This window comes from Anabrus simplex, chromosome 3 (assembly GCF_040414725.1).
Source record: "Anabrus simplex isolate iqAnaSimp1 chromosome 3, ASM4041472v1, whole genome shotgun sequence".
Taxonomy (NCBI): Eukaryota; Metazoa; Arthropoda; class Insecta; order Orthoptera; family Tettigoniidae; genus Anabrus; species Anabrus simplex.
Genome location: NC_090267.1, coordinates 477,550,113 through 477,572,135, shown reverse-complemented (window position 1 = coordinate 477,572,135; position 22,023 = coordinate 477,550,113). Strand labels below are relative to the sequence as shown.

Genomic DNA, 22,023 nt, shown 5'->3' with positions numbered 1-22,023 from the left:
TAGCAGCAGTTGCTTGGTAGGCCATGGCCCTTCGGGGCTGTTGCCCCATGGGGTTTGGTTTGGTATTATAATTTATTCCATTATAAATCTTTTAAGTACATGTAAACCTTGTAAATCTACAATTTTAATGTACAGAAAAATTTATTTCCGCACAGTGATTGTTAGTAAACTGCCTAAAATATTTAGGTGTAAGTTACTGTGTAAACAAAAACCAGAGCTTTGCTATTAGGAAGAAACAAGCTCAGTATCACAGTGTGAAAGCACATAGTACGTTCTTGCACAAAATATTGAAAAAATAAAATAACAGTATTTTAAACAATTAAATACACTATACTCAAGGGCCCTGCTATAGTTCATTTTAGTCTAAGATTGTTTTTAAACAAGTAATTAAATATTTTCCTCAATCAGGGAAATCGCTCCCCACCTGGGAGTGAGCCAGTGTGTACCAAGTTCTCTGCTCAAGGGGTTAATCCAGGATAGAAAGCTAGATGTAAGTTTAGAAGTGAAATTCTTCATTGATGATTTCCATTACAAAGTGATGATAAGGAATTAACAAAAAAAGTAACATTGTTTGGTTGCGGGCACATGACCCCAAGTGTGTCCTGGAATGTTGCTAAAGATGGCCGAATATAATTGATTGAAAGTACTCCAACAAGTTAAGCTATATACAGAAAGACATAATGAGTGATCAGCATTGGAAGAGGGAGGAACAGAAAACATATTTCTTCTCAGCTTGACAAGCTTATTTCTACTTCCCTGATGTGTGAGGAGCTCATTGAAGGCCATCTTGACGGATCTTCATTCTTGATGTAAGAAGTCTAAGATAACCCTTCAGGACTGGCTCTCATGCCACATGTTTTTAGCAGTTCACATAGGAGGAATGTGGTTTTCTGGTCTAAGGAAAATCCTCATTATGTGCAAGAGTTGGAATGGAACCCCCTCATGTTATGGTATGGGCCGGGATATCATCACGTCACTTGTGCAGACCATATTTTTTTTGATGGGTATATGAATGGAAAATCTTATTTGCATATGTTACAATCTTGGTTAATACCTCAGCTTCAAGACAAGGGAATCATGGGTCATGTGTGGTTACAGCAAGGATGGGGCTCCAGCACATTTTGCTATTCAGGTGCATTGTGGACTGAATTTAAGGCAAGTCTGGGGTGGTGTAAGCGAATGATGTGGAATTTCAGGAATGTTTTTACAATATCACACTATTGTTGTGCAATGCCCGCCAATGGATTACTCTGATAAATTGGTCGCCTATTGGCATTACGTAATAAAACTGAGGAAAGCCAATAATTATCTCGTTGGTCAGATAAGAAATGTGAATAAAACTCCAGTATTTTTTGAATGCCAACTAATGTTACTGCAGTTTTATCTATTGATAATGAAAAATCGTGCATTACTGTCATGTTATTAGTGACTGCAGATGGTAGAAAACTTTCAATGTATGGTACACGCGAGCACAGAAATGGTGTCCAGATATAAACAAAGCATGGTATCCCCCCACCTCCTCGCTTAACGCATTGCTACAGGGAGACAGCCCGCTACAAGGCTGTTGTGATTGAAATGGGCACTGTGGAGGATGTATAGCAATACACACACTGTGCTTGCAGCACTACCTGTTCACTCCCTTCCCCTTCTTTTCGGTACTGAAGTGGCCTTGAACACTACCCCTTCACTCACTCTCCTCCTTTCCAGTACTGGAGTGGGGCAGTGTTGATTGTTTACGTCGGGACACCATTTCTGTGCTTGCATGTACATTATTTTGAAAACAAAGATGCTATAAATGAATAGTTCCAAACTGATTTTTTTTCTCATAAATACCTTAAATAAATTCAAGGTCATCTTATATTAGGGTCAATACAGCAACAGTTACATTCATCAGGGTTATGGTAAAATATTGAAGATTGAAGGTGTGAATATTAGTTATTTACCCTGTCTAACAAAGTATCTTTTAAATACTGAATGAGTTTTCATTCTTCTATTGCAGCTAGGTGTGGTGTTCCTGGAACAGGGTAAGGCTTCTCAGGCTCTGGCGTACCTGGACAAAGCCCTAGAATTTGATCCAGAACACGAACAAGCATTGCTCAATTCTGCCATCTTACTACAGGAACTAGGGCGGGCTGAGTTACGTAAGGTGGCCAGGGAACGCTTGCTGAAGTTACTCAGGAAGGTAATAGTATACCCTTATAACTGTGTAGTTGTTGATGCAACATAAGCTTTTCAGTCTGTCAATACAGAAAATTTAACACTATAACATACCTGTAAAAAAAAATGGACAATTATAAGTCCTATTAATTGTTCTTGACACTGAAAAAATGGCTTCCTTCTTAATAATTGATTTTATCATTATACCGTATATGGTTGTAATTTTGAAAGATGTGTTCTAACAGTTCTTAGAGGGAGGTCCGTTTATTGCCTGCCTGGGTGGGGAGTAGGGGGTTTGGTTGCCATGGAAACGTGGACAGACCCACTGCAGTTGTCATGGAAATAAGCCTGCTGACTAGCTCGTGTTGCTTGGAGTTCCCAATCCTCTCACTTATGAGTTATATGCAATGGAACACAGCAGTTTGAATGAATGAATGAATGAACAAGTAAGCCACAAGAGAGGGGAAGGAGAAAGGAATGCAAAAATGTGGCAACGCCATGCAATCCTATCTGTCAAAATGCTTCTTTTAATATTATGGGTATAGAGTTTGCTTGTACTAGAGCACTTCTTTCATCACTAATGCCGTGAGTGATATGTTCTCATTCCCCAATATTTATGCAGTATTATCGTATATATTATTGTTTATATGTGAATAATCCACATAGCACCTAAAGTAGGGCTGAAGATCGCCATCAACAAAACACAGTTTATCACCAACATCAAAGATGCACCCAAATCAATCCCACTGGGGATCAAAACAGTACAAAGGACTAACTCCTTCAAATACCTAGGAGAATGGATAACCCCAAACATGAATGAAGATCAGGCCATGAACAGCAGATGCATCAAATTGGAAAGTGCCTACCACCTATGTAAGAGTATGTACAAATCCAAATCCCTCTCCCTCCTCAAAATCAAGCATTACACTACTGTAGTGAGACCATCAGTAATATCCACCTCAGAATGCCTAAACATGGTAAGAAAAGGGTAACTTAGAAAACTGGAGCTGAAGGAAAGGAAGATCCTGAGAAAAATCATGGACCCTCTTAAAGAAGGAGGCAAGTACAGAATCAGGCACAACAACGAACTGTATCAACAATTGGAGAGCATTACAACATTTATGAGAAAGAGGAGATTGAACTTCTATGGTCATGTAATGAGAATGGACAATCAGAGGCTCACCTCCAGAATCTTCCACACCAACTCTAGAGGGAAAGCGACTAATGCCAAGTGGGCAAGACTCGTCAGAATAAACCTTCAAGAATTGGACATTGCTTCCAGTGAATTTATGACAGGCATAGGTACAGAACGTTGATCCGAACATCAGACTCTCTCCAGTTACTAACAGAAAAAAGAGTACGTCCGGGAGGAGGAGTGAAATGGACTCAGGAGCAAGAATGCAAGAATGAAGGAGTACTGGTCAAAGAAGAAAGCTGCTAGAGATAAGAACCACGTGGTCCATAGCAGGTCCAAACGGATCTTAAAAAAATCCATACCATTCAAGTGAACCAGATATTTAGTTTTTAAAGCTTTAAGTGTTTTAAAACACACCATAATCTTCGGATGCTGTAGTAGCAGCAAGCAGGATTCTCCACAAACATGCAGGTTATATTTCTTTAATTTAGCATAAATATGTGCAGTATAATTTTTAAGTCAATAATTACATGCTTCCTTATCTTTGTTAATCATTTACATTGTCATTGCCAACGGAAAATCACTGTTATTACCATCGTCCCTGTTACGAGGTTACCCGTGGAGCAGAAAGAGGTTGAAGAAGGTGCCGGGGTGAATGGGTCTATCTACAATATCAAAATTAATTTAAAACTTAAACTGAAGGTTATATTTTTAGCACTTCAAACTTAACAATTTTTCATAACAATGAAACATCAGGTACAATGACAATCTTGAAACAAGTCAAGGAAAATACAAGACTAGTGAACTTTACAGAACCTGGGCTTCAAGCCCCTCACTTTACAACTCCTGAGCTCCCAGCTCAAATTTACAATTCAAAAATGAGAACATATTTAGTCAAGGGCAGAAATCCCCTAATTCAAAGAGCACTTGCTCCTAAAATTACACTATCTAGCTTTCCAGAGGCACTCTTTACAATTGCAAAACTTGAAAAAGAGCTAACAGGCTCTCGGTTCCTCACTGCCTACTCAAGGCAACATTACATCAATCTCAAGGTCTCTCAAAACACCATTTACAAATGGAACTTACTTTTACAGGGGTATTTAATACCCAACCTACTGGGCCTTCATGGAAAAGAACAGGTTAGGTAACTGGCTCAAACCCAAGGTGAATGGAGGCACACAGCGCTCCAAGATAATGAACACTTAAAAACCTAAAGTGCTCTAAACCAATGAAACAGGGGCTATTCCCAAACTACTGAGGTGACCTGTATAGAAATTGCTTTAACACCTTACAGAAGAAAAAGTTACAAAACGTAGTCACCTCAAACCAAGATGAAGGGGAGCTCAAGAGGGTAATTCACACTCTATCCCCGATTTACAGTCAAAGATTTTATGAAATTTTGACATTAGCCGGAAGAAAGTTACATTTTAGAAACGTAGGTTACATGGTTAAAGATTCGGACCTTCCCCTTGGAATAATCTGCGGAGGTAGCTACAACAAGAAAGATGTAGTTTATGTGGCCATTACCTTATAGATGTTCAGCTGCCGACGAAAGAGGCCTCCTGCATAACACACACACTCAGATAGATGACGATCAACTGGCCAAGAAATGTGAAAAGCCGCAGGTTATAAACCCTCAGGGAACGTTCGAGATCATTCAAGATTAAACTAGCCACACCCTCTCAATTTTATTGGTTGAGTTCAAAAGTAACACTCAAAATCGAACAAGAAGCCTGTGATAGGTTGAAAATTAATTACAGAAATTTTTCATTGGCCAGATTCAAAACTGGTGGAAAGGAAAAGGAAATATTGCCAACCCAAAAATAAATGAACATCAATCAGTTACAAAAACCTAGAAATACAAAACTCTTTAAATTACAAGTTCTTTCACTTTGGACCAGGGTGCATGATCATAGTTTTTTGGTAGTGTCATCTGTGGAGAAATGTCCAAACTTCTTGATGTATAGCAAACAAAACTAGGAGAAATTCAGTCAGTTTAGGAAACTTCACAATAATAAAATTACTCAATATTTTAGTGGTGACATCTTCTGATTAAAAGTTCCAAGTTGGTGTAGTTTCAGTTTCATTGTTTGACCAATAGAGGAATTCATTTAGGCGCTGATTTTGAATGCGCAGCATTGAGGTGTACCTCCCGGTACAGTCCCATAAGTGTCGTCCTCAGTTCTGTTTGTTTCTTGAATTCTAGAGTTGTGCCATTGTGAATACATCTTTCGTTGATACCATAATTTCTTCCTGCTCCACAATTTCTAACTTTCTCTGCATCTTCAATAACACAAAGTGTTTCTTTAATCGTGAACTTGTTGCCCGTGCAGCCATATGTAAAACGTGATTCACACCTCTCTTCTAACTAAGTAACTGACACCAGACACAACACTGAAATGTAATTGAATTCTGGAATTATAAAAGCAATAGCTACCTTTCCGGAATAATGCGGACACTTGTATTTTTTTAGTGCCAACGTTCAAAAAAGAAGTGCATGTGTTATTTGCATATATGCAGTATTATATGCCCTATAAAATCCATTATTAAACATAAACATTAAACCAAAATCATTATTACATATAGAGCAAATTAATTAATGAATTAATTAATCCGGAATTTGTTGAATGTATATTTATGAGTCATTCTTTGTATCTAGGATGCTACAAATGAGAGGGTACACTTCAACTTGGGCATGCTGGCGATGGATGATCGAGACATTGCAGGTGCTGAGCATTGGTTTCGCCGTGCTGTCCAGCTGAAGGAAGACTTCCGTAGTGCACTGTTTAATCTCGCCCTCCTGTTGGCTGATGACCATCGTCCTCTGGAGGCAGCTCCTTTCCTCAACCAGTTAGTGAAGTTTCATCCAGATCACATCAAGGGGCTCATCCTTTTGGGAGACATTTATATTAACAACATCAAAGATTTAGATGCTGCAGAAAATGTAAGTTTTTCATAGTTTAAAAGAAGTTTCTGTATAGTTTCAAGATTCTTTGTTTATACAGGGTGAAGCCGAACTCCACCGAAAACGAGAAGAAAAAAGAAAGTACAGTAAAACCTCGATTATACGTTCCCAGAAACCATGTTTTCCCATATTATTCATTCAAATTACATGATCCTGCGACCATCCTAATTAAACCACGTTGTAAAAATCCTGCATTATCCGTTCCTTGAAGAAACTGTTTCCCGGATCAACTGTCCAGAAATTTCAGTCCCTTCAACGTAAAATCCTCGACCAATCTTCCCTAATGTCATCAGTAGTGTCATCTTCATTAAAAACTTCTGAAATAGCACCAAAATCTGCATGGCCAAAGCAGTTTTGAATAGTGTCCATATTGACTAGTTGCCATGCTGCTACGAATCTATGCATGGCTTGGAGTATATTGTTTCATTTCCTCATATCTTTCAAGGAAAGAAATAGCTTTTTGAACCAGGCCATTCTTGTACTTCACTTTCACAGAATGAATAATGCCAAGGTCCAAAGGCTGCCGGTGACTGGTGCAGTTAGGAGTAAAGAAAACCACTTTGATATTCCGCAGGAAAGATGTATCTGAAGGATAAGCTGGACATCTGTCTCTCACCAGCACTATCTTCCTTCCTGTCGATCCCATCTTAGCATCCAAGCTTCATAAAAATGTTAGAAATATCCCCGATGTCATCCACGCACTTTTGTTAAAATCATATTTACATGGGAGTGTGAAGCATCTTGGATACTTAAATTTTCCAATTATTAGTGGGGGTAATTTTTCACTCCCGTCGCTGTTAACACATAACAGCACTGTAAGTCTTTCTTTACTTTTTGTTGCCTCCATGGCATTTTACTCTGCGAACAGCATATATCTCAGACAGGAGCAAATTGTAAAACATTCCCATTTCATCGGCGTTAAAAATATCCTTAGCACGATATCCTTGAAGTTTAGGTAACGTATTCTTTTTCCAGTACACAACTGTATCATCATTCATTTTAGCAGTCTCGCCGCACATGTTTTGGAACGAAAGATAATGCCAGTTTTTTAAATGATCAAATCGGGTATTAGAAGCATGAAAATCGACCAAATCCAGATTAAGTGCGACTTCTCGAGCTTTTTGTTTAAGTATGTTCCCATTATTTGGAGCGTTCTCACTCCGTTTTCCCTCAAACCATTTTATTACAATGTTTCTTAAGTTCCTCTTACGGCAAAGAACAAATATTCTTCCGTATTTTTGCCCCAGAACCGCACTCCACTTCCGCAGTCAGCATTATTTTCTTCTGTTTCATGATGCCAAACAGCATAGTGGGTGCCAAGTCATATTTTTTTGCCATCTGTGACATCACTAATGACAGATGTTGATTCCCATAGGGAATTTAAAATATTTGTCCCGAATGAGTAAATTATTATATCACTAATGACGTCGATCTATTGTTGAAGAGTCAGCTTCTTACGTTTAGCAGCCATAATGAACAGTACAACTCTTTATCACAAGCACAAGTGTAACTCGTAGCACAACTTCCAACACAGAAACAAAAACAGTGAATGAAACTGGAGATATTTTTCAGTCTGCGCTCTCCAAGCAGCGATTGGTGCCGCGAGACGGAAATGTCTAGCCGGTGTTACAAGGCTACGGCTATAGGTTAAGGCAGCTGATCTCATGGGAGGCATAACCCTTGAACTATAGTTAGTGAAGATTCTCCATTTTGAGATAATGACTGGACATTATGGGATTATTTATACATTTTTAAATTTATTACCATTTATGCTATAAAATATGATGGTAAAAATGTCGCAGGTTTTATGTACGATATGAACTTAATCATTTTTATAGATATTTTAAGGTTAACTAGCGACCCACCCCAACTAAAGCAGTCCTAACTCCTGAACCGTTCATGCAAATGATGTACTTTAAAGATTATTTTAATCCTTGACGAGTCCTAGAGGAGGTTGAACACTTTATTTGGCTGTAAAATTTTAGAAAATTTATTTATTTATTTATTTATTTATTTATTTATTTATTTATTTATTTATTTATTTATTTATTTATTTATTTATTTATTTATTTATTTATTTATTTATTTATTTATTTAAAAAGTGTTATTTTTTTTACCATCAACTGTGAACTAAAATCGCTCTAAAGGGCAAATGATTGGAGATAAGTATACGCCCTCACAGACATTTTTTGTAGAGGTTGAACAGCTCTACATTTTGTACACTCTCACTTTTGGTCTATCGATGATGGTTCAGGCTTATTCTGTAATTTTTCTTTTAATACTTCTTAATTTTGTTCGATATCCGTAGCCTTTTCAATTTCTAATTGCTTCTAATCTTCTGAAATATATCTTTCACTGTAAATCACATGAAATTTGCAAGAGACCTTCCACCTAAACTTTTATATCTCATGAAGTTACTTGTGTCTCGCGGAGTGTACGCGTACGTCAGTCATACCTCTAGGCCGTACAGCTAGTCTCGCCGGAAATCACACTTCGCTCCCACACAGCCGTTATTCCAGTACTATCCACAAGTCAGTGGACATAACTAATTAACAGCATCTAGCATGACAGTGATTGCTGCTTGCCGGTAACAGTGATTCCCAGAGGCTGTGCCAATTTACCATGGTTCCACTCATCGCTAAAGGAGCACTTTCATTTAACCCATTAACTTTGGACAGAGATTAAGTGAAAACAGAATTTAATTAACATTTAAAACAAGTTTAGAAAAGAAGTATCTTATCGCAAACTTTCCTTACAACGGGATGTGCGATCGTAATTTATGTGAAATATATTCCTTTGAAGCAGACCTTTCCTTATGTTGGGGTTCATTGAAGGGGTTGAAATAACATTGTGCTTATAGCGATTTGGCTGGGTGTTACAAAAATCTTCATTAAAAGTGGGAATTCCTTACAACAAGGTTCTTCTGTAGAGTTAGGATTGGCTGTGTAAGGAAGAAGAAATTTAAGAAACTTACTAGGAAATTAAATGCAGCAAAGAAGTCAGCTAAGGATAACATGATAGCAAGCATAATCGGCAGTCATGCAAAATTTAGTGAAAAATGGAAGGTTGAATATAGGTACTTTAAGGCATAAACAGGTTCAAGAAGGACATTCCAGGAATCATTGATGAACAAGGGTAGTGTGTATGTGAGGATCTTTAAAAGGCTGAAATATTCAGTCTGCAGTATGTAAAGATTGTTGGTTACAAGGATAATGTCCAGATAGGAGAGGTGACTAATACTAAAGAAGTATTGAATTTTACCTATGATAACGACATTTACAATAAGATACAAAAGTTAAAAACTAGAAAAGTAGCTGGAATTGATAAGATTTCTGGGGATATACTGTAACAGTAAATGTGGTACTTCGGTAGACATGAGACACAGGGCGTGTACCATTCGTTGAAGTGCATACAGAGGGAGAGGGTTTGTTTAAATAAATCTTAAAATTTTTTTTCCAGAGTTTATTAAGAAATTGAAAGTAATGTCACCTCTGTACAGCGGATACAGTAGAAAATGTTCCTCGTCCTATGGCTGGCGATGTCCTTGGATTCCGGCAGCTCCATTTTCCATATCAGCGAACCACCATTCGTCCCCCGATGGAAGTTCTAGAAAATCCATTCGATGTCTTGAAGATCTATGCGACGTTAATGAATGGCGTCGAGGTAGTCCTTGTGAATGGTGAACATGAATGAACATCGTTAAGCCCTGGGGCGAGTTAATGTAAAGGCTGCTTCTGCACAGATGAGAGGAACGTTTATAAATGGTTTTAACAAAGTTCAAACACAAAATGTATCTTTATCACACGCTGAAATGTCACTCAATTTTGTCCCGTGTTAAGTGAAAGAATGCCACTAGACTCAAATATGCATGTAAGTTAATACTCATAAAATAAAAGTCCACTCGAAACTTATCGTCGAGTTTAACAGAGTCACTTAAAGTTTGTGGCACTTGGTACAACGTAAGGTAATGCCGCATGACTTAGTTCTTTGAAGCACTGTTCAACATAATTCATTGAAAATAAAGATGTTCCACTCGTGAATTAGAACTCATTCACGTATTGAAAATAACATGAAATCAAATGACGAAATTAATCGAGTATTGACAGTCCTTGGTTCGACTGTTCGTAAACTGAATGTTCGCAGAATTGAAATGTGCTGTTTATTAGAATTGAAATGCACTGTTCACACATGCACAGTTCACAGTTCATGACCTAAAATATTGACACAGTTCATGGAATGGTAAATTAAATTTGGATTCAAACACAGTCTTATAACTCGAAGTATTTAGTACTCGGTAAGGAGCAATCATTTCTAAGTCCTGTCCATAACATAAAACTTCAATTTCGAGCACTCGAAAACGTTTGCGAGTCTTAGACACTCGTATAGAGTAACAGTCAATAGATAATGTCCAGACGATACACAATTCATCTCACGTCCTATCGGAGTAAAAAGTTGTCACAGTATAAAGAAATCTGCATAAGTCCATATTCAACACGATTAGGTTAAAGTCCACGGACTTGAAACTTAATAGCGGCTTCACGCTCGATCACGGTGCCCGCGAACCGACTGTGCGAACACTACAGTCTAGCGTGCACATAGATACTCCGGCCACACACTGGCATCACACTCTGGCAACATGCTGTAACACACTGCAGCGCACTGCAGCACACTCTAACATGCTGGAACACACACTGGTCTGCTGCGCGAAGCAGTACGTATTTATATCTGATCCGGGCCTCCACCCCTTGTTCCATAACTTTATCGTCCCAAGTCAGATTCACGTGAAATTCGGCAGGAACATAGCTAAGGGATCAAGTTATATGGTGATGTTGTTCAATTTGTTCAATTATTATCGTGGGAAAAGTTATTACCCGTCGAAACTCGAAGAACATTCTACATCAGTCTAGGCTCTGTAGTGCGGCGAGGCATGCTGTGACGTCACCCGCTCACTACGTCACACGCGCACAACTGTTGCTCGCCGTCCAGTCAGTCCTTCGTAAGCGGCCCGGAGCGTAACACGTAAGTTTTAAAATTTCTATGACGGGGACTTAGTTTGTACCGCCGTTACCGGTACAATACTGTACTAAAGGCAATGGGTTGGGATATAGTACCATATCTGAAGTACTTATTTGATTAATGTTTGCATGAAGGAGCTATGCCAAATGAATGGAGAGTTGTTATAGTAGCCCCTGTGTATAAAGGAAAGGGTGATAGACATAAAGTTGAAAATTACAGGCCAGTCAGTGTGATATGCATTGCATCTAAGCTTTGGGAACGTATTCTTTCTGATTATATATTAGACATGTTTGCAAAATTAGTAACTGATTTGATAGAAGGCAGTTCGGATTTAGGAAGGGTTATTCCTCTGAAGCTCAACTTGTAGGATTCCAGCAAGATATAGAGATATCTTGGATTCAGGAGGTCAAATGGACTGTATCGCGATTGACTTGTCTAAAGCATTTCATAAGGTGGATCATGGGAGACTAGTGTCAAAAATGAGTGCAGTTGGACTAGACAAAAGGGTAACTGAATGGGTTGCTATATTTCTAGAAAATAGATCTCAGAGAATTAGAATAGGCGAAGCTTTGTCTGACCCTGTAATAATTAAAAGGGGAATTCCTCAAGGCAGTTATTGGACCTTTATGTTTTCTTATATATGTAAGTGATATGAGTAAAGAAGTGGAATCAGAGATAAGGCTTTTTGCAGATAGTGTTATTCCGTATAGAGTACTAAATAAGTTACAAGATTGTGAGCAACTGCAAAATGACCTCGATAATGTTGTGAGATGGACAGTAGGCAATGGTATGATGATAATGAAATCCACAGCCTGTTTCCAGTCATTTGACCGGGTCAGGAATGGAATGAATGAAGCCTCCCATCCAGTGGCGAGGATAGGAATTGTGCCAGCTGCCGAGACCTGTCGCACAGTATGATGGGGGGAAAAAAAATGGGGTTAAAAGTTAGGTTGTGAGTTTCACAAATAGGAAAAGTCCTCAGTTTTAATTACTGCATTTATGGGGGTGAAGGTTCCTTTTGGGGATCATTTTAAACACGTTGGTGTTAACATAAGGAAAGATCTTCATTGGGGTAATCACATAAATATGATTGTAAGTAAAGGGTACATATCTCTGCACATGATTATGAGGGTATTTAGGGGTTGTAGTAAGGATGAAAAGAAATGAAAAGGTTAGCACAGGATAGGGTGGCATGGATAGCTGCATCAAACCAGTCTATGGACTGATGACTCAAACAACAACAACAACAACAACAGTAAGGATGTAAAGGAGAGGGCATATAATTGTCAGGTAAGATCCCAGCTAGAGTATGGCTTCAGTGTATGGGACCCTCACCAGGATTACTTGATTCAAGAACTGGAAAAAATTCAAAGAAAAGCAGCTAGATTTCTTCTGGATGATTTCCGACAAAAGAGTAGCATTACAAAAATGTTGCAGAGTGTGGGCTGGGAAGACTTGGGAGAAAGGAGACGAGCTGCTCCACTAAGTGGTATGTTCCGAGCTGTCAATGGAGAGATGGCGTGGAATGATATTAGTAGACGAATAACTTTGAGGGGTGCCTTTAAAAGTAGGAAAGATCACAATATGAAGATAAAGTTGGAATTCAAGAGGACAAATTGGGGCAAATATTCATTTGTGGGAAGGGGAGTTAGAGATTGGAATAGCTTACTGGGGGAGATGTTCAATAAATTTCCAATTTCTTTACAGTCGTTTAAGAAAGGGCTAGGAAAACAACAGAAAGGGAATCTGCCACCTGGGTGACTGCCCTAAATGCAGATCAGTAATGATTGGTAAGACCTATCTGTATCGGTGCAACATAAAGCAAATTGCTCAATTCTGAATCAAATTTGGCATGCTTTGTGTATAAAATTGGCAAGTCTTTTTGCAAGCATGAATTTGCAATGTACCTTTTACTGTAACCTTGGGCTGCAAACATAGGTAGAAGGAAAGAAGAGCTTTGTCCAGATGTCCTGTATGATCACTGAGAATTGTGCTAACTGTGACCAAATCTCTTCTTACTTTACCTTCTTCTTCTTCCATTATTTCAGTCTCTTCCATTCTGTGTGTAATTTTACTCATATACCTGTATACCTGATGATAACTTTACTTCTTTGTTTCTATATAGAGTCATTATCAAAAGGTGAATATTCAAACTGTTGGTTTGTTACAGTGCTATAAAAGAATACTGCAGCTTGATCCGGAGAATATCCAAGGCTTGCACAATCTGTGTGTGGTGTACGTCGAGCGTGGCAATCTTCGGAGAGCTGAAGCCTGCCTGATTCGAGCGCATCGTCTTGCTCCCAATGAAGACTATGTGTTGCGTCATCTCAACATAGTACAGACCCGGATCAATAAGCTACAGATACCTCACGACAGTGATGGTGAGGAATTTCAAGAGTTTGAACCGTATGAAGAAAATTCTGACCTAGAAGAGAATTTTGAAGATTTTGAAGATGATGACTATGAAACTGAGCACCAAGACGAAGTCACAAAGCATGTAGAAGAACTTGGAAAGCCTGAGGAAAATCATCACCATAAAGTGGAGAAATCTCCTTTACAAGCACCAGAGAACGAAATATCTGATGTTAATAAGAATGTTAAACGTAACTCTGATGCAGTTTTACAAAGAACTCATGTAGAAGGGGCGGAAAACAATCGACTGATTCAAGAATCAAGTACTCGACTGCCATCAACAAAAAGCAGTCTACCTGAAACACCTCAGTTCCATGATAATAAAATTCCACCTCCAGTAGATAAAAGAAGAAATACAGGTTCTGTTTATGCAGGGTATCCTAAGCAGGATACCCATGCAAGAACATTACCAAGCCATCATTCTGGTCTGAATCAGCACTCTTCGTCTTAGCATTTATGAGTATTATTTGAGTTCAAAAAACTTTGTTTATGTTTTTATTTAAGGGAAGTCGGACAGTAATTACATTTTTTGTAGAGTATTTTATTTGTTAGTGAAAACAGTGATTGTGGCCAGGTATGGAATTGGTAATTGTGCACAGGTATCTGCTCTGCAAGTCCTTACTCGTTGTTGATATGTTAATTGTTGCAGAGTCTGGAGAGTTTGAGAAGTACAAACACAGCAAGGCGCAATGCTACAATACCAGTCTAACTAAAAACTGAATTCCCAAAAAAATTCAAGAGACTTTCAGCTTATTAAGTCGTCTCAAGTACATACAGTGCATGCTGAAGATATGTTAAGTACACAAACCAGCGGGTGACTAGGATGCTTTCTACAGTTGTTATGACCGTAGTGCCAGATCTGTAGCTCAGATTCCTGTCAACAAAACAAGAATGACCAAGGCCACTATAGCTCACTGTCAAATCTGAAGGTTGTAGGTTCATTTTCCACTGGTGTCTGGTTGGCCCTTTTTGTTCTTAACATCTCTTTTGCATGTATGATATGTACTCAACAGGACCTAGTAAACTGAAAGTCTGTGGTTGTGAAAAACTAAATATTTAATTTCTTTGACAATTAAACTTCTAAAATCATTTCATTTGAACTTGCAATATAAAAATCTAAATTAACAGCTGAGATACTGATTTGGTCTTGATATCCCGATTCTAGATTGTGTTGTCATTACTCATAGAATCGTTCCTGAGTCTCACCTTGGAGAAAAGTCCATTGAATGTGAAATAAACTAAACCTGTACTATTTTTATTTACTGTCACTTTATATCCAAAGAATACTGTTCAGAAAGCCGCCTTTGTTCCTGGTGGTTGTATATTTTGTCTGCATTGGTCCTTTTTTGTTTTTAAATCATACTTTGTATGTCTAAAAGTGATGTCTTCCATAATGTGTTTCCATTACCTTTTTTTTTGTACTATCTTTGTGCCTGTAATTCTCGCTTTTGTGTTCAGTGCCATTTAATAAGGTCTACTTCCTGTTTCTTCCAAAAAATAGATTTCCCATGTTGTTTCTTACATGTTGACAGCAATTTCTAGTCTTTTCATCTAAAATTATCTTCTATTATCCTGTGGACATGATAATATGAGTTTTGGGCTTATCCCATGTTGAGAAAATGAGGTGAAACTCTTTGTTTCACAGAAAACTTTGCTCCATGTCTTCAGAAGAAAATGTCGACTGTTCACGGGGAAGTCTTCTACAATAATTAAATTAATATATTATATAAATTAAATCAATATAAATATTATTGTCGAGATTTTCTTCTGAAGACGCAGTGCAAAGTTCTCTGCGCATATCACGTCTACAAGTACGGGCTATGAAAGCATCAGTGGTAACATAATACTACTATCCTTTCTGTGACAACTAAATACAACCTATTCTTAAACACTATGTCATAGATTCATCGTACTTTCCTTGAATATTTTATTCTATAGAAATGTTTGGGTTTCTATATTTTATATGCTCCGTGAAAATTATACTTGAAGATTAATTCAACACATTGGCTTCAGTATGCTTTGTCTAAATATTGAAACATACTTTTTCCATTCATTAGTGCTCATACGAAGGTTTTATTGATACTAAATTGAAAGATGATAATTCACATATTTGCAGCTTCTAACCACATGGTACCCAATGTATCATTTATGAAATGATTTCACGATGGTAGAACATTCCCTATTTTAATTCTTTCCTACTGACTACCGTACATTAGTACTACAGTGTATATACTGGTACAGGTTTCTAACTTTCACTGTCAGAGTTGATTTTCTTTCTTCTGGGGTTGCTTTTACATTGCTGGCAAGACCTAATGTGTACTTTGTCTTCTAGTTTGGGCTAGAAAAAATTTGTTACTTTTGTTGACCTGTCCCAATCGCATCCTTGACTTTGACAGTATGAAGGTGTTCTCTGTATGAGCGATATTAGTAATGCCATTCCTGATGCTGCCAGTCCCTGTTGTGAACAGTGTAAAAATGTCGCTCATAGGGTCAGTTAGTACGTGCATTTCAGTAGGCTTGGCTGACTGATATTTAATGTAACTGGATTTATGAGGAAAGCAATGGGAAACTTCCTCAATTCTCATTTTCATAGTAAGCCTCTTCAGTGATAGCTGTATCATAGAGAAAAATTTGCTACCTTTAAGCATACCTGCCAACTTTCCTGATTTAGGCAGGAGACTCCCGATTTTCGACAGTTTTTCCTGTCTCCCGATTATTCTGTTATTTCTCCCGATTTTAGCTTATTTTTTGGTGAACTTCAAACTTTTTTTTTTCAAATCCCGCCATTTCAGCTTTGTACGCCAGTGGCCGGAAGTCCTTCGCTCATTGGCCTCTTTCAGATGAAATATCAACATGTATTAATACGAGAAATGCGCACGAATGTACGATGTTTATTGAAACTTGTATATCGCGATGTGTACATCGATTGTCAGTCTCTTGTTCTCGCGTGCTATGTTCATGTTCGTTCACATCGGTCTAGTCGATTTTAGAGACTAGTCGCTATATTTGGAGTCTTTTTTAGTAATTTAGTGACACAATTTCAAAGATAGCGACTAGTGACTTTTGTAAAGATTTTAGGAGCCATTTGGAGACAATTCTGGCAAATTTTAATTTATTACTTGATAAAAATAGCATTGGACTTCACATAATTGTGCGGGCGCATGATGCAATATATTAATCTGTGCATTTGCTAAGTAATGGCATCTAAGTACATGACTGATTCACACGTGTAGAGCATGAGTTCATACTATTTTCAGAAGGCTTATCAGAGACTGATCATCTCACTCACATACTTCCTGTGAGGGAATAGAGATGTGTAATTTTTAGCCTTGTAGCCTCGTATAGCAACAGTTCCATAGTACTCCTGTATTGTGCAAGACATGTAGAATACGCAGTTTTGACCAATTGTATCTCCTGATTTTTACTGATTTTCATATTAAAATCTCCTGATTTTTGGTTTTGTAAAGTTGACAGATATGTTTAAGCAATCATTTGATACTCATTTATGGAATTGAGGTTCATTTTCCAGAGAAAAAATTGCTAGATTATATTTGAGATATTCCTCCCATGCTTTTCCTGTGTCTAGTCTATTTCCGTAAGAGGTTTGGTATCAAAAATGCCATCAAAACATAGAACTTTCTACCCGTATCTCACATATTATGACCAATTTTATTTCATTTAATCTACCTCTACGACCCGTCCGGGTGCCTCATTAGCCTTGGTGCAAACTTTGGTAGTGACCAGAGGAGGCATGTAAATTTGTATAATGAACAAACAAACAAACTTACCTTTGATTTCATAGATATAGATTTAGAAATGACTTGGAAAAAAGCATATAACAGCATTGTACCTACTTGCATACAGTAATTGTTTCTTTTTCAGATATAATCTGTTATATGTTTTCTTTTTTTTTTCACTTATTTTCTAAATTTTATTTATTCACAAATTTGTTTTGACAAACTGAAGAACCTAACAGTTATAAATGAAGAATACAGTAAAGCCCCGATTATCTGCAGAATTGGGTGGCAAGGGCACCAGAGATTGCCAAAACCGTGGATAATCTGGGGGAAAGAAAACTAAAAATGAGGTGCAAATATGAAAAACAAATTCAGCATAAAAGTCTGTTTTATTGTACAAAAACAAAATATGTACAGTTTAGCAGAAACCTTTGCTGTATTAAATCACTAAAGTGAAGAATAGTAAACAATAAAAACACTCTACTGTTAATAAAAAGAGTTCAGTTTTGCCTTTTTTTTTTTAATCTGTCACTCGTTTTTGCTTCTTGCTTTGGAAACACGTATCCTTTATTCTAGAATGTACTTTTCTTAACATGAATTTTTCTTCCAGATGTCCGTCGTCATCTTGTTCCCCTAAATTTTGAAGCAATTCGTCTACGTGCTGCAAAGCCGTTTTGTGCGTCATCCGCGCAGGCGCCTCATCTTCTTCACTTTCACTTTGTTCTCGTTCATTTTCATTGCTTTGTTCGTTATCTCTACTTCAGTCAGTTGTTCAAACTCCGGCTCCCTTATGTCGCATTCCAGCCACTCTTCTGTGTTCTCTTCGTCGACATTCTCACCTCCTGGAACTGTCAAAGAAAGAAACATAAAACATGACTGATCACTAAGCATGCTTACCGACAACTGACACCACTGGCAGGCTGAGAGAAAATGTTCATAGAGGGGGAAGGTTAGTGAGCTTGACAGAGTGCATTGATACACTCGCCCTCTTGAGTCGTCAAGGTCAGTGATCAGAGAATGTGAAAGCCGTGACCAAAACAAAAGAGCAAGAGCCTGCGACTCGTCCACAAATTCCAAGAAGGTCTGTAGGATTACGATACACAATAAACTTATCAGTAATTTTCGGCCTTCGCACTGCAGGGCCTATTGTATTTTCCCTGTTGTTGGCTGGTATTAAAATTGTTTTCCCTTTGTTTTGAGGTTCATTTAAAAACATTTTGTGACACTTGCGGATAATCGGAGCTTTACTGTATATTCTGAAATCTATTGCGAGTTACATTAGGAACATAATGTTAATTTTTTCTCCTATTTTACAATCATGAATTTTGTTATTTATTACTTACTTTATGAAGGAAATACATAATGAGGAATGAGTTAGTTTGCCATTGCATCTCTCAGTGTACCAGAAAGTGCTATTGCAACATGACCGGTTCTATGAGTAGCACCTTTCATAACATCTAGTCTTGCTCTGATTGTCATTACTCAGCATCACTCATACCTCAGCAGCTTCCAATACAGTCCATAATTTAATTTGCATAACAGAACAGCACACAATTCACAAATGCATCTTTCAACAGGCACTCGGTCACTAAGCAGCTTGCCTGATGTGTCCGCACCTCCCGTGCTCTCATATCGCCAGTAGGAAAGACATGGCGAGGCTGCTTCTTGGTTCAAATTCTCTCAATATAAAATCACTGAAGTGACATAATATTCACCACGGAACAGTAATAATAAATACATCTATAACTCCCTTGCTAATTATTCTGGCTATGTGGTGTTCTCACTTGCCTATTAAAAATAAGTAATCCTCTCATATTAGTTTTGATCAGAGAAGCTCTTAACATGTCTTATCCTGTAGTCAATAGGCTGAGTGACAAACTGGTTAGCAAGCTGTTTTTTAGTTCAAGGGGCCCAAGATTGATTCCTCGCTACGACAGGGATTTTAATCTTCATTGATTATTTCCTCTGTTTCGGGGACTGAGTGTTTGTGCTGTCATAAAGATTAAATTTCTTCCTAGGTAGGCTCCGATCCATATAGATGCATAGGTCGTCCATGAATGTCAACTTGTAAGACCTGGGCCTTTCCGGAGGACCAGCGCAAAAAAAAAAAAAAAAATCCTGTAATCTATTCCTCTCTTAACCATATGCAACAGTTGTACTGAATTTGCTTTGAAATCTAGTGACAGTAATCCAAAATAAGAAATGTAATTCATTACCTTACACATAAAGACAGATAAGTAAAATGTATTTAGACACATGAATGAACTTTTTTGAAAAACGTGAAGCTATAAAATAGAAGCAACCCCATTTCAGGAATGTGTGTTTTGAACTTTAGAATGAGACTATTTTTGTTAATATTAGAACAGAGGTATAAATTGTTTGTACTTCTCATTGTTTCTTGCAGCCTTCACTCGGGTAAAGACTTGCAGACCATTCCTTTAGCCAGAACCTCCATTTCCTCTAGATAGTGTATAACACCTCAGCGTTTTAATACAATCTCTCCAAAAATTTCAGTAGACATTCAGTTTTATTTTGTGGTGTGGCTCTTTACGAGACAAAATATTCTAACAATATTTATATAGCTGTAACATAAGGCAAAATGGGTCTTGCCAAACAGTGGTGTGGGGTCGCATGAATGAATCGCTGCACATTAGTATCACTACTGTATTTACAGGTCTGAGATGGTTTGAAGGCAGTATTTGATGTTAGGGATGGAACTGCTTATTTCCTGTAATGTTTCTAGAAAATGGGGACCTATGGGTAATAATATAAATGTTATTACTGATGACATATATTCATGGCAAAAAAATTTACAGTTTAAAAGTGTCATTAATAAATTCATGACCCAAGATTGGAATTTAGAGAATTTTTAGCTGAATACCACTAGCTGATGTGCTGGTATTATTAGTCGTATTACCATAGCTTATTTTTTTAAATTCATTAATATGATTTTATTATACAGCTTTTTGTTTGATATTCACTGTATTTTCTACACAAGTATTGTAAGAGTTTTGATTGTAATTTTTATTAGATACTATTTCTTGCTGAAATAGATTACTATTACAATAATAATAAAATAATAAGCTTGGAATGACTATCTGTGGCATGCATCAGTATATTATTCAGCATTTTCAGTTTTCTTTTGTGGTGGAACATAGATTGCAAAAATCAAAACATTGAGTAATACCTGTTTCTTAATAGGAAAATGTTAATTGAAACAACATGCCAATGTGAGAAAATATTTTACTATGCAAGATGTATGAAGAAAGAGAGAATTTTTTAATGCTATTCTTGAAATAGTATGTCCAAATCATTTTCAGCTGTTATGTTTTTTGTGTATATTTTTAAATGAAATAACCCACGAATATTAAAAGTAGTTTTGATGGTAGATATGAATTTGACATATACCTGCAATTTTGCAAAAATTTTCAAAGAACATTTATATGTTTTTTTTCTTTATAGTGCATCAAAATAGAAGTTCAAAACAATTTCAGTCAGACTTTTTTCTTCTTCTGACCGCATGATGCGCTGAAGGTCATATTCGTCCCTCCCAGTGGCTCTGTTGTTTTATATCCATAGTCAGGATAACCTTTCAAAATTGTGAACTCGTTATACATACAGTATTTTTAAACCTTGAAGTGCCACATGCAGGGAACCTGTTTAACAATTCAGGTACTTTTTGCAGAAGTTTCTGTAGGTTGAATCATATTAAAATTTGACATAAAAATTTGGTCCTTATTTGTATTAGGTGTCTGATGAGTGTTTACCAATGGCAGAAAGTGATATAGTCACAACACTAGTGAATTATCATAGGAATGGAATATCTTCTTCGCTGTGTTTTATGCGAACTGTTTCAGAAAAAAATTCAAAATTTCTTGCCACTTTGTTTTATAGAATTTACCTCTAAATACTACATGATGATGTGCAATTGTTAAATTTAATTGAGACAGAATTAGTGATATTAAGTATTAAATCTAATTAAGGCAGAATTAGTGCTATTAAAGTACAAAATATGTTCTGATTTGCATGTCATTCATTGGAGGAGGTTGATTAATCTCAATAAACCTCTTTTAAAATGTTTGTGTATGTGTAAATTATAAATTAAGAATGGACAAGTAATGGAGAGTCTTAACATTAATTGGCCCTGTGACATTGCCATTATCCATATATACTGAATGAGGTTTCTTCCATCCCTAACATCGGAATTACCCCTGCACAAACCACTAGATGTAATATTCTGTGATAATGAGCATTTTTCTTGGTAGAATGTAATATGCAATATCATTTGTTTTACTCTTTTGTACTGATAAGTTTATTGTAGTGTTATGCAGTTTATTGATATTTTATATGCAATCTTTTATGTTCCTAGTATTCATATGACTTGGTATATTATATATCTTTGCTATATCTGTCCTGCACATGTTATTATTAGTTCTGAACTCGTGTAGAGTGGTCACCCTCTTAACTGGCCGATCTGTTTCTGGTTTCCCACGGTCATGAGTGCCTGTGTTGCCTTCCACTCCACCCCACTTGCAGACCAAATGAAACTTATTTGCCCTCTAAAGACCCAAGGTCAAATTTAGACATTTTATAAAACATTT

The 22,023-nt window shown here is 37.2% G+C and overlaps 2 protein-coding genes across 4 annotated transcripts in view; one reads left to right on the top strand and one right to left on the bottom strand.

Annotated features, from left to right (window-relative positions):
* The window catches only part of LOC136866871 (protein O-mannosyl-transferase Tmtc3), a 90,753-nt gene extending 76,262 nt beyond the window's left edge, over positions 1–14,491 (top strand). The window contains exons 13-15 of the mRNA XM_067143965.2: positions 2,000–2,182; positions 5,952–6,236; positions 13,444–14,491. Of these exons, the coding sequence (XP_067000066.2) occupies positions 2,000–2,182; positions 5,952–6,236; positions 13,444–14,136 (1,161 nt within the window). The 3' untranslated portion in view covers positions 14,137–14,491. The remainder of the gene's footprint in view (positions 1–1,999; positions 2,183–5,951; positions 6,237–13,443) is intronic.
* The window catches only part of LOC136866537 (RWD domain-containing protein 2A), a 126,772-nt gene that overhangs the window by 8,033 nt on the left and 96,716 nt on the right, over positions 1–22,023 (bottom strand). Inside the window, exon 4 of one of the 3 annotated variants that reach the window (XM_067143595.2) lies at positions 17,862–18,270. The exons of 1 other annotated variant lie outside the window; for it this stretch is intronic. In XM_067143595.2, the coding sequence (XP_066999696.2) occupies positions 18,104–18,270 (167 nt within the window). In that variant the 3' untranslated portion in view covers positions 17,862–18,103. Of the gene's footprint in view, positions 1–17,861; positions 18,271–22,023 lie in introns of those variants that run through there. One more of the 3 variants, XR_010859559.2, reaches the window with a different exon arrangement.